General features: G+C 33.1%; 1 protein-coding gene across 2 annotated transcripts in view; it reads right to left on the minus strand.

Moving 5' to 3' along the window:
- Positions 1-14,171, minus strand: part of ska3 (spindle and kinetochore associated complex subunit 3) — a 38,551-nt gene extending 24,380 nt beyond the window's left edge. Inside the window, exons 1-5 of one of the 2 annotated variants that reach the window (XM_039744016.1) lie at positions 14,064-14,171; positions 8,663-8,769; positions 5,254-5,318; positions 4,183-4,348; positions 1,874-2,345 (exon numbers count right to left, since the gene is read on the minus strand). In XM_039744016.1, coding sequence (XP_039599950.1) covers positions 1,874-2,345; positions 4,183-4,348; positions 5,254-5,318; positions 8,663-8,768 — 809 coding nt within the window. In that variant the 5' untranslated portion in view covers position 8,769; positions 14,064-14,171. Of the gene's footprint in view, positions 1-1,873; positions 2,346-4,182; positions 4,349-5,253; positions 5,319-8,662; positions 8,770-10,859; positions 10,878-14,063 lie in introns of those variants that run through there. The other variant, XM_039744017.1, reaches the window with a different exon arrangement.

Genomic DNA, 14,171 nt, shown 5'->3' on the forward strand with positions numbered 1-14,171 from the left:
TTTTTGCAGACACGTTCATGATATCCAAAGTCTCAGCGCTCTTTGGAGGTCATTCATATATATATATATCAAAATACCCGCGCCGCAGCGAGAAGTAGTGTGTTAAAGAAGTAATGAAAAAGAAAAGGAAACATTTTAATAATAACGTAACATGATTGACATTGTCATGAGTGTTGCTGTCATATATATGCCTGCCTAAATAAGTCACCCTCGCTTTGCTCTTACTTTATTTACCGTTCATTTAATCATGGCTAATGGCGGAAAAATTATAAAATGGAAGGAGGAGGGCTTTACCAAAACAATTATTGATGGCGAATCGATTATTCATAAAGCTTGAATTGGTGATCTGTTTTTCTGTGTTAACCTCATATTTTTTCATACTTCTTCTCAAACTAAGGTGGTGCGAGGGTAAAATGAATCGGGATGCGCTGATCAATGTAATCGTGTACCAGGAAATCATGCATTGACAAAAGCTCCCCTTTGCTTGTAATGCAAAGTGTGATTAAAATTATTTTTAACGCGTTATGGAGCACATGCATGAAGCTTCTCAGCTGTGCTTGTGCTAAGAAAAGGAAAGATTTTAAAAATAACGTAACACGATTGTCAATGTAACCTTTTGTAAGTAGTGCCTGGAGGATTCAGTGTGGAGAAACTCTAGAGACAGCGTGTGTATTAACTTGTGGATTTTTCTGTGAGTATTTGGTGGCAGTCTGACGAAGTTGCTTCGGAAGACGGCGTTAGCCGCGGAGCTCAGCTCAGAGCGAAATGAGATGAATGGGAGGGAGATGATGGCGTGACTCCCCACCCGCCTTAACTGTCAATCCCCACAAACACAGTCTCGGAATTTGCATAAGCACACCCCTTCACCTACAATTTTAACTTAGTTACAAAGTGATCAAAACTCGTTTATATCCTCGTCCTCTCATTAAACTTGTATCCCGCATTACCTGTGGGCATGTGAAACGCAGCGTAGCCTGTCTATGAACTTAATTTAAAGTCTAGGTTTACACCTTGCTTTCTTTCCGAGGTAGCAGCACTCATGAATATGGTAGTATATGTCACTCGCTCGCTTCTTATTGTTTCGCTGCCTTCTCAATTATATAATGCATGTTTTCTTAAGCGCTTTTTGGAGGTCTTCCTGGTTTTCTACGCACTGCGTTGACAGTCAGTTCACGTGATTACGTGGGAGGCGTGATGATGTCACATGAAACTCCGCCCCCCCAAATCATTCCAGCTCAACTCCATTACAGTTAATGGAGAAAATACCTTCCAGTTATGACCATTAGGGTAGAATTTGAAATGAAACCTGCCCAACTTTTGTAAGTAAGCTGTAAGGAATGAGCCTACCAAATTTCAGCCTTCTACCTACACGGGAAGTTGGAGAATTAGTGATGAGTGAGTGAGTGAGTGCGTGCTTTGCCTTTTATTAGTATAGATATATCTATCTATCTATATATCTATATCTATATCTCTATCTATCTCTCTCTCTATATATATATATATATATATATATATATATATATATATATTATATTTATTGTATTTATATGTTGTATATATATATATTTGTATTTATAATTACATTGACAATCATGTTACGTTATTTTCAAAATGTTTCCTTTTCTTTTTCATTACTTATTTAACACACTACTTATCCGCTGCGAAGCGCGGGTATTTTGCTAGTGTACTTATATTTACCAAGTTAGGAAGCCAGAACATATAGTACTCTGTATATAATTTGAGTGGAGGAAAATGCAAGTAATATCTTAGTGGTATATTCATTTCATCTAACAAATAATAAAACAAATATTTCATACACTCAAAGAAAAATAGAGTAATACATTAAATAAGCAATACATTTTAAAAATCATACCTTTTAGGATTGATGTACTTATTCTTCTTCATCAGGGCAATTGTGAAATCATCATTGTCACATATAGAATACTCCCCAATACCAAAATCTCTTAGGGGTGGTGTAACAGCGTCAGCATCAAGGTTCAATGCAAGCTTTGGCGTTCTCATCACGTTTGGCAGTGCTTTATTACAAAGACTATCAGAAGTTATTTTTTCTTGGATTATAGTTTCAGATGTTACAGTTACTTGTTCGTTCTTCATTTCTGATGGGTTGAAAGGTTTACAGAAGCGGTATTGTGAAAGGCCAAATGCTGAAAGTCGAGGTGTGCGCAAAACATCAGTATCTCTGGGCATTTGTTGAGTGGGTACATCATTAGTAGGGGATTCTGAACAGGAGTTGGTGTTCACTCTGGTGTTCATATTTTCATTCTCTTCTCGATGCACATTTTTTTCACTGTTAGTACACGACAATGCTGATGCCTTGTTCTCCTCTTAAATAAAAGCATAGAAAAAGTTTACTTGGTCAATAAAAGTTATCTTTTTATCTCCATGTTTCTCTTTTCAATCACATTTGTGCAATCATTATGTTTATTGGTGCAGCATACAAGAAATTACCCAAAGCTTGATAATACTATTACTGTATATACTTAGGGATAGTACAATTAATACCTTTAGGCACAAATTCAAATCCGAAAGCCAATAGAGACAACATAATCATAGACCAATACACAATTACTAAATTACAAAATCTTGGAAAGAAATAGTTAATTGAACTGTAGAAATATAGTGGTACAGTATAACTTCTGTACAATGCAGTGTAGTACATACTGCACTGATTTTTTTCTTGCCATATTTTTGAAAGAAAAAATATGATTATTTCTTTATATATTTAAACTGGATCATACAAACTGGATTAATAATTTAACAATGTATTCTAGGACAGAAATGAACTATTTTTGTTTAACTGTTGAGTGCAACATTTATATTGGTATTAAACTGCTTCATGAAAAATACTTTCAGAACATCTGGCATAATCATAACGCATTACAAAATTAATAAGCAGATTTTCTTGTTTTTATTATTGCATGTCTTATTTACAACACATAGCCTATGTATAGTATTAACAGTATATACTGTTATGATTTTGGGGAAAACAATGTGTATCACAAAGAAATAAAAGGAACTACTGATGGTATTAACTTGGAAATATCCAAGCCTTTGTTTGTGACTGAACAGGACTTCAAGTGACAAATGTTCCATACTGAAAAATTAAGTCATTAATTTAAGTGTCATGAATAATGAATGAACGTTAAATCAACTGGAATTTGTACTTTTACCATATAACAGTTTTAAAAATCATGGCACACATTCTTTCATCTTTAGCTAGTTTGTTTGTACAAGAATAAAAAACAGCTTGATACCAATAGGCCATTCATCATAAAAGTTTTTATGCTCCTATTCACCTAGTGTTTTTAAAACATTAACGATGTTTTAAAAATTCACGCAACGTATTACTTTTTAGTATACTTTTCTATAGTTTGTAAACGAGTCTTAAAGCCTTTCTAATTAAAATCAATTTTCATAGCAGAATGCTGTAAAATTAATTACTAATTACGTAGTACCTTGAAAATCAAATCTTTCAGTAGTCACCCCAATGTGTGTACCTTTTACCAGAAGAGGGAATCCTTAGACCTGCTTAATTCAGTTTAGTGGGATGGGGCTGTAAGGAACTGAAATTTATTCTTGCAGCATTAGCTATAAGGTAGAAATCAACCCTAGACAGTGCAACAGCTCACTGCAAAGCCCACACATAAACCATAGTCACACTAAGATGAAGACAATTTAGAATCATCAATTAATTTAGAATGCAAGTCTCTGGGATATAGAAGGCAAACTGATGTACCTGGAGAAAAATAATCCACACAGAAATGTGGAAGAATGTGTAAACTCTACACTAACAGTGACCAGGTATGGGATTCATATCCAGGATGTTGGATTTATGAGGCAGCTGTTAACCGCTATGTCATTGTGATGTCCAGAATAGTATTATTATTATGTACTGTATATTAAAAAGATTACAATATAAACTCTCAACTTTTCTCTTCCTGTCTCACACTTACACTTTCTCTTTTGATTCAATCAGATTGTTCTCTGGGACTGGACACACATTCAGACCGTAGTCCTTTATTGGGTAGTAGATATATTTACTCTTTTGCAAGTATGACTCCAATATGAATATATAAACATACAGTATAAAAACAATCAAAATATTCAGTAAGCACAAATGGCATATATATTACCCTTTTTTACAAAAAGTATAAAGTTCACCTTTGTTTTGAGCAGATAGTGGCTTATAACCATATTTCTGGAACTCTTCTTTTATTCTTTCAAGATCTGCTGTGATTCTTTGCTTTAATATGCAGTACGATCGGAGTAATTCACTTATTTCATCTTCTGTTGACTTATTAGCAGCAATCTGTTGTTGAACCTCTTCCTAGACACAAGACCAACATTATCAGCATTTTATTTTCTTTTTTAAATTGCATTAAACAAAAATTATTTTTTAGACCTATTTCACAAAGAAAACAATCTTGATCAAACAAAATATTTCTTGGTTTTTAAAGTTATGTACTGTTGCACACAAAAATCCCTATTATTGAGATATGCTTGCTGTCTACTTTAAACCTGAAATTGCTACAAACCCAGTGTCTAAATCAATCACTTTGTTGCAACTAATTCATTTTAATTACATTTTATAAAATAAATTTTTATCATACAAAAATAAAACATTTGGTACACATTACATCTTAAAATGAATTAGTTAAATAAGGTTAAAAATAAACAAAGTGAAACATTTGACTTCACTACACCAACAGGCTGCATTCCACACATTTTGGTCATTTGGCTCCAGAAAAAGCACTGGACCATAACATGTAATTAAATATAAAAAGGTATATTAAAAGTAGTAATTGCCTTGAATTAAAATTTAATCAAGTGTTTTGATTAATACCACCTTTATTTATTCTTGTCATCTCAATAATAAATACTCTTCACCCACACGTGTGCTTAATGTAATTTATGCATAAATGCGAGTGCTTTCCATCAGGCAACATAGGTTATGCATAAAACAAACTTCTTTAAATTGTTTTCACATTGTGTATAATGTACACTGGGGCAATAATATTTCTATTATTTCTTTATATCTTTTGAAAAAAAAGTACACAAATATATACTCTATATCAATTTCATTATCTAATTTGATAAGAAATAACAGTTCAAACCTACCATTACTGATATGCAGCACAATATACAGCATATTAATCTGTCCAATAAAACATGTCAAACTATATCTAGCACACAAAAAATATAAAAACTTGCTCACATTTTGTAAGTACTAACCTTTAAACCTCGCACTTCTGAATGCAATTCAAAAAGAGTTTGCGATGCGCCAGCTTCACAGTGATCTACAATATTTAAAACATACCAAATTATTGTAAAATAGTACAACTTAAATCCTGCATCGTACAGTATATGGTTAGAGTATAAACCAAGCAAATCTACCAAAATCAAGAAACATTTCAAATCTGTTCAGTCTGAGATTAAAATGCATCTCTAAAAATAAATGAGACATACAGTGTAAATTTAAAAAAAAAAAAAAAGGTACAAAAACAAAACATTTAAATCAAATTTCTGGATCACAAGAAAGAAATATGCACAAATTAAAATATTTATAGCATCAGTAAGAAAAACTTGTAAATAAATATACATATTTCTATATAAATATTACATTAAGCATTGTTTTTATTGCATGTTATTTGCGTTTCGTTTTTCAGGATCCAGCATAATGGGTTTGAAGTGTACTTTACAAGATTTAAAGATGTTAACAATTAGCTGTTGTTCAATTACCTTTCATTAAGAGTCCAAACCTAATAATTTAAATGTACACTGGGAAACTGTTATGTTGCACTTTAATGTCTGGTACAGACTTATTTTCAGGCTTTTTTTTTTTTTTTAAAAAGACACACGAGGGCAGTATTTAATATGTCAGATCATGAAACCAGAAAAGAGACCTTCGGAGAACACAAAGCATGGTTAATGTAGTTTTGGGGAAAGTATTTCCTGAAAATAGATGACAAACCTTTCCAAAAACTATGTAATACTGAGCTGAAACAAAAAAGCAGCAAATCTACACTTTATTTCCAGACACCCAAAAGAAGCATGTTGAAAAGTAAATCACCCAGGTGATGTGTACAATCACAAGACAAGACACGACACATTAACAATCCAAAAAAAGCATGTCTTTTGCAAAGTAAATCATACAGAGGATGTGTACGATCACAGGACAAGATACACTGTCAATCATCATGGCTGATGCAGTCTTTCAGTAGCTAATAAATTATCAGACTGTCATTTCTTTGACAAACTTGCTGAGAATCCCCCACACACTGCAATTCTTAATCAGTGTTTAATTTAACTTATGTGTAGTGTAGTGTAGTGACAAGCTATCTGATTATGCCTCAATCACTGCTTCTATATGCTATTCTCTGCTTTTGACCTGACAATTAACAGGCTGCGCCCATGAGTCCTGAGCATGTTCATATGCTCCTTATTCTAAGCACAAATGCATAAAATGCTATTTGGCTAATGCTAATTTGGCTAATACTGTCCACTTTTGACATGGTTTCCTTTAACAGTAAAAAAAATTTTTACAGCATAAGACATAAATACAGCTTTTTCTTGGAAATTAATCCTCAATGACAATTCATATTTTATAATTAAACCTCAAGAATTACAGTGTCATACAGCATAACTTTTGGTAAGAAACATATACTACATATGTAATTAACATGACAATTCATATTTTAGAATTACACAGAAAAAAAATACAACTGTATAAATATATTAAAGTATGTTTTAAGAGCAAAAAGCCATAGTGCAATTAATGATTATAATGATAAGAACCTATAAGTGCATGCATATTTATATTTAAGCAGCATTTAATTGCCAATATCAATTAATTGATTGTGTGAGAATATATATAATTTGTTGTTAGAGAAATGGTAAAAACTACTGTTTTAATTAATAAACTAAATAATATGGCAACTTGTAATTATGAGAAGCAATTTATTTTCTTTTATGCCATATTTACTGTATCATGAATAAGTTTTCTTCTACATATAGTATGTATTTTAAGAAAATGTTATTTATTTCAGTATTTTATGGTCATTGAACAGTCAGCCTACAGAATTTCATTTTGTTAATAAAAAATGAACAGCTAACACCTGTTGTGTAGAGTTGAATTATACAAATTCACTTTAATATGGCACTATCATAAGACATGTGTGTCTGGTTACGCAGGAGATTTGCTTAAAACGTTTTTTAAAGGGATAAGGGGAAAAAAAATCAAGTAACATGAAATCTGTGATATTGGCCTTAAAAAACCTGATCTGAGCATCCCTAGTTGCCATAACCAGTGTCAAAGTGTATAAGTTAACTAGCAGGAAAAGGTTTGTACAAAGTTGGTTTACATGGGATGGTGGTTTTTCAAAATACATAGGTGTACAAAAATAAGACTTCTGCTACGCAACATCGTGATCTGAAAATACACGTCAACTATGGATTTCAATGCTAGACATGTTTAGGAGAAAACCACAAACAAAGAATCTCTTACCATGTATGAAACATAACAATGGTGTAATTACTGCTTGGGATTGCATTTGTACCGGTCATCACTTAATATACAATATACCAGAGAATACTGGAGCAGAAAGTCAGGACAACTGTCAAGACGCAGAACTGAAAATGATTCTTAACAACAGGACAATGCTTTTGAGATACAATACTGTCAACAGTGTCAACAGTATACAAAGATATTGTTTTATAGTTTGTTTTTTCGGAAACCAACTGAAAACTAACATACTTTTTTACACCAAAGATAACACATTTCATGAAATTATTCAATACTCACTAGAAAAAGCTGGTATATGCATTATTTATTGTTAATACAGTCTGTTGAAAACACAGCCTCATAACAAGCTCCTGTTTTGAATTTTAATCATTGGTGTGGCCTATTGCCAAAATGTTATAAAATGTCAGAAATACGTAAATATTATCTAAATAGTTCCATGTAAATAGTAAAACAATCAAACATTTCAACATGTGGTATCTCATTATATTTCTTTAGTCTTCTGCCCCTTAAATAAATAAATAACTCAAAAGGCTTAATTTCTCAGCAGGCAATATTTTTGGTCAAGAAAAGATATGTAAAGTGACTGAAAGGAATCCATTTTTAATTTGTAGAGGGTAAAACTGAAAATCCAGCCAATTAAAGTGAGCTCATTTCAAAGACTGAGGAGAATGATTTGCATAATCTGAATATTCTAAAACTGGCTCCTACTAATTAGTTTGAGGCAACAGTTTAAGCCAATTTTACAGAGTTAACTCTGAAACACTAACAGAAATTATAGAAATAAGTTGTACCAAACATCTACAATAGAAAGTTTGTGTTTCATTGTTTCAAGAACACCACACTTAAATGAAATAAATGGAATCTGTTACATTACAATAACTGCGGTGGGCAGGCACCCTGCCCGGGGTTTGTTTCCTGCCTTGCGCCGTGTTGGCTAGGATTGGCTCCAGCAGACACCCGTGACCCTGTAGTTAGGATATAGCAGGTTGGATAATGGATGGATGGAAGTTACAATAAATTGGTGCCCTTACAGCTTTTGCTGAACAGTACAGTACATATAGAGTATTGCAATGCATGTGTTAAATTGTATTTAATATGAAAATTGTTAAATGGACATACCATCATCATCACTGTTCTGATAAGCATTCTTTATCTTTTCTGTTTCAGTGTCTAGAGTAACAGCTAAAGATCTGAGCCTCCAAAAGAATTTTTCAGTGATGTTCATTCTAAGGGGAGAGGGGAAAAAAAAAACCTACTGTTACTTGATATAGCAGAATATCATATGCACACAAAAAGTATACATGCATAAAGTACTGTACTTCATCTGTCATTATCATTGACTGTGTAATGCGTTTGGTTAGTTTTTGCTTCTTACACACTTTTCAGAATCTTTCTAATATCCTCTTAGAATTCTGTCAGCATTACATCTGGTCTTTCTTATTTGCTCATCTTTAGTAACTGTATTTCAGTCTTCAACTGAATTTCTAGTATTTCTGATAATTTAATGAATTCTAGCAATTTTTTTCATTTTCCACTTCAAACTTGTCTATCCTTGGTTTGCCTTTCTTAAAGCCCAGACCTAAAATATATATAATCTGAATTTAAAAACAGTTGCAGATATACAGTTGTGTTCATAAGTTTGCACACCCTGGCAGAACTTGTAAGATGTGTACTACACTTTAAAGAAAAGATGATCGATCACACCAATGACATATCATTTACTTTTAATGGAATCTTAGTTAAACTATAAGGCATCACAGAACTGCACAACAATTAAACAAAACATTGTAATAAGGAAAATAATGAGATGAACTCAGTTCAAAAGTTTGCACACCCTTAGTTCTTACTACTTTTTATTGCCCCCTTTAGCATCAATGATGGCATGCAGTCTTTTATGATAGCTGTGGATGAGGCCATTGATTTTCTTGGGTGGGCAAGATGCCCATTCGTTTTAGCAAAAAGCCTCCAGCTCCCATCAATTCTTGGGTTGCTTTGCATGAAATGAACATATGAGATCTCCCCAGAGTGGCGGAATGAATTTGAGGTCAGGCAATTGTGATGGCCACTCCAGCACTTTCACTTTTTTCTGCTGTAGCCACCAAAGGGTCAACTTGGCCTTGTGTTATTGATCAATGTCACATTGGAAGATCCAAGTGTGTCTCATGCACAAATTCCGGACTGATGAATGCAAGCTGTCCTCGGAAATTTTCCAGTAACATGTTGCATTCATCTTGCCATCAATTTTCACTAAGTTACCTGTGCCGCTGTAGTTCACACACCTCCAGAACATCAGCGATCCACCCCCATACTTCACAGTAGGGATGGTGTGCTTTTCGTTATGGGCCTTTTTGCATCTTCTCCAAACACAGCATTTATGGTTGTGATCATAAAGTTCAATTTTGATCTCATCACTACAAATGACTATGTTCCAGAAGTTTAGAGGCTTGTCTAGATGCAGTTTTGCATATTGTAGGTGGGCTGTTTTGCAGAGTTGACACAGTAAAGGCTTTTTTTTTTCTTTTTGTTCAGGTGCCTCCTAATTGTGCATCTTGAAACAGCAAGACCGTTTGTTTACAGAGAAGCCTATATCTTGGCTGAAGCAGCTTGTGAGTTTTTCTTGGATTGAATAAATGAACCTGGCAGTTGTGGATAAAACCTTGGTTGGTCTACCAAACAGTGGCCTGACAACAAGAGAATCCCTTTTTTGTTTTAAATCAGAGTCTGAACACTACTGACAGGCATTTTCAGATCTACGGAGATCTTTTTATATCCTTGTACTGATTATAGAAATCAACATTTTCTCCCAGATCTTTTGCATTCCCTGTGGCTTGATATCCAGCAAAGTCAGTGCAGCTCTACATGAATTTAAATTGACTATTTATACACAGGCAGGATTATAATAATCCAAGAGGTTACAGGTGTGAACACTCTCCCTTAATATGCGTGAGTCAGCTTGTGTGTGTCTTATCAGCCCCAACATTCAAGGGCATGTAAACTTTTGATCCAGCCCATTTGGGTGATTTCAGTTATCATTATAATTTATAAAGGGCTCATACAATGATGTGATAATAAATTGCTTCACCTGAGCATACTCCCTAACTAAAAGGAAAGCTTTCTGTACGATTACTTATTTTCCAAATAGTGGCCAATATTTCACAAATTCTGCCAGGATATGTAAACTTACTAGCACAACTGTATAGACACTGCTGATATTTTTGTGTATTTTGAAAATACTTTTCAGAGAGTAAAACTGAAGAATCTGATACAAATGTTAAATAAAACATAGTTGTACTAAAGAATGAATAAGAGTCATTACCAAATTGCACATTCAGCACTATAGATATCAATCTGTAAGTCAGAAGAAAGACAATCAAAAACTAAACAATGAATAAAAATACACTTTGTATGAAGCAATACTTTTATTGTTACTATTCTTATTATATTCAAAAATAAGAGATCATGCACAATGCTGACTCTGAACACTCAAAAAGGAATTCACTTTACAGCGAGAGCATAAATACTGAATTAGATGCTGCTTTTTACATTGCAATACTACATGAATCTATGACTGTTGCTTGTAACTCATGTTTAAATGATATTTAGAAAAAAAGCAGCTAGTGTTTAAAAATACAGCATAATAAAATTATTAAAATGAGCCTAGGTAAACAAATCTTTGGTAAAAATATGAATGCAGCATATCTTTATTATGAAAATAAATGAGTAACAGCAGACAATCTATATTCTGTTTCAGGATTCAGTTGTTTCAGTCTTGACAGCTGAATTTTTAATTAAATTTATGTATTTATTTGCTTAAGCAGTGTTACTGAGCTTCCATCTTTGCATGTGAAAGGCTTCGGTTGATAAATTAAACAATTTGCTGAAAAACAGAACTCCTGTATTTAAAAAAAAAAAATACTGTAGCTTAAATTATGTAGTCTTAGCATTACTATCTGTACCTGATGGTTTCTCTGAAGTGGTGGAAAAAGATCAAAGAAGGCATTTGAAATACTTTAAGGTATTGAATCAAATAAATAAATACAATTTATATTGTTGACTTTAAATGTAACAAAATATAATTTTGATTGCAGAAAGGACTCATTTCATGTAGTCTAACAATTACACCAAAGCAAACTTTATTAGAATAACAAATCTCCCGTTCAATATGCTTTATCTATAGTATATTTACATTAGGGAAAGTGTCTTTTGCTCTGTAGCCATATTGAGAAAACACTCATATCCTCCAAGCTATTTAATTCACACATGGTTTTCCTGCCAATTGTTACCATATATTTCTTCAGTCACACTCATTTAACAAATAAAAGCTTAGGTTTAATAACAGTTCAAATAATACATTTTCTTATACAGTGGATCTCAAACTCAGTCCTAGAGACCCCACATTAAGGATTTGGTCCAACCAAGGTTTTTTTTTTATTTTGACCCCTAGCCTAATTAAAAAGGTAGCTATTTCCCAGTTTATATGTATAAGGTTCACTGTATAAAAAAATTATATAAAACGTTATAAAAAAAGTTTGTTGAATTTTATTAGACTTACCATGTATGTTTGTTAAATAAGAATAATTCTGCGTTTTGCTTTTTTTTTTTTTATATATATATATATATAAACTCTTGTTCTGATTTAATCCATTATGTACTAATGATCACATTAGTTGGGCTGCTGCTGAAATGGTTGCACCTTTAAAGATGTTCATGTTGTTTGCCTGCGTGTCTGTTATGCTCATTGTCATGACATGAGAATAATTAACATAGCAAACTACACAGAAAAAGGCAAATTCATAGAAAAACAAAAAAAGATTAAATATTTACATCTATAGCAAAAATACAAATATTTCTAAATGTCTTCTAAATGTTAAAAACAAACTGCTGTATTTTTCTGAATGCAGAAGTGAAGTGAAAAAAGATGAGCTAATTAACTGTGATCGGTTAGAAGTAAAAGGACTCACTGATTGTGAAACTGGTATAAACAAAAATCTACAATCATATGGGTTGCAGAAAATGAAAGGATCAGTGGGATGACTCAGGTTTTAGTAAAAATAATGATTTGATTCAACAAAATAACAAAACCATTTTGACCGTATTTCCTCCTTTTATTTGAACACATACCAATTTTTTTTCTATTTAAATAATCATATACAGTAAATCTTCATTTGCTCCACAGAACAATTTAAGATTACAAGTGTTATGATGCTGAACAACATAAAGTAACCCACAAATGACTTGCAACTTAAACAAGCTTAAAATTAAGGCCCACTTTACACAGAAATGGATTAAATGGGTCTGAGAAAAACATATTATTAGTGATGTAAAATATAACCAGAACATAAAATAACCATCTCTAAGAGCTCATAATTTTATACATTTAGCAGGCTTTCAATTGGATCTGTAAAATCATTAATACCATGACGTTTTTAGTTGCCATTTTATTTATGCACTGATACATATATGTATGAAATACTACCCAAGGAAGACTAGAAAGTGTATTATTAGAATTCCAAGTGATTTGTTTAGAGTTGTGGAGCTTAATTTCTCCAGATGATTTTTTTAAAGACTCATTGTAAGCAAAACTCGGTTGAAGGTTCATACAAACTAAATCTCATTGCAACCTCTCTCTGTATGTTAAATATTTATCCAAAATATTAACACAGCTTAGCATTGTTTTTAACTCCACAGAACTACATTACTGTAATTTCCCAGCAATATTTTATTAAAAATTATAAAGTGTCATCACAATGCTAACAGCACTTAAATATTTAAAATAGGACTACAGAAGCGCGTCCACAGTAACTTTATAAAAATATATATACTTTTTAGCAAAAAGATACACTGCTGGTACTAAAAATTCAATCATCCAGCAAATCAAAATGAAATACACACAGTCCGAGAAAATCGTGACCAAATCAGCACAACACACAGTTCTGCTTGTAGATGGAGGAGCAACACAGTTTACACGAGCGCTGGGGTTATGCTTGGAAGAGATTTTAGCAAGAATAAATTGAACCGAAACAAGTAGGATTAAACGCCTTCTTAAACAGATTTGCTTTATGTAGTAATGGGCAAAGTAAAAGACGAACACCAACCAGGGGCCCGCTCAGATTTAAGCTGAAGAAACTAAAAAAAACACCCACGACCACAGCATTGGAGCAAATTTGTGTGAATATTTATTGGAGGATCAAAGCAGAATGACAGTAAGCACGTCCAGTTGAGCACATAATTAATTAACTTGGTTAGACATGTTGTTCGTTTTCACGTAGGATGAAACAAAAAACCACCTCGAAGACAAAGTTTTTCCATCTCCTAAACAACTTTGTGGCGCTGACCAGCCTGGGTTCGTCTAAGTGTTTTTGCTCGATACTGTTATTTTCGAGCTTAGAGACCCGCATGATTTTTCGTTTCAATTTTCAAACTGCACCGGCCTCACACTAACCAGACGACAAGAGGCCGGCTGTCACATTAAGCATAGGCTCGCACGATTAAAAAATCGTCATATGCATAAGGCGCTTACCTCCCAGTTGTTTCTCGTAAATAACAAGAAATGAGATATTTTCAATTTGGCGCTTCTTTCAACGAGCGGTTGTCAAAGACAACACTTTTCTGCTGCTGGCTCGTTTTC

The sequence above is a fragment of the Polypterus senegalus genome, chromosome 2, assembly GCF_016835505.1.
Source record: "Polypterus senegalus isolate Bchr_013 chromosome 2, ASM1683550v1, whole genome shotgun sequence".
NCBI lineage: Eukaryota > Metazoa > Chordata > Cladistia > Polypteriformes > Polypteridae > Polypterus > Polypterus senegalus.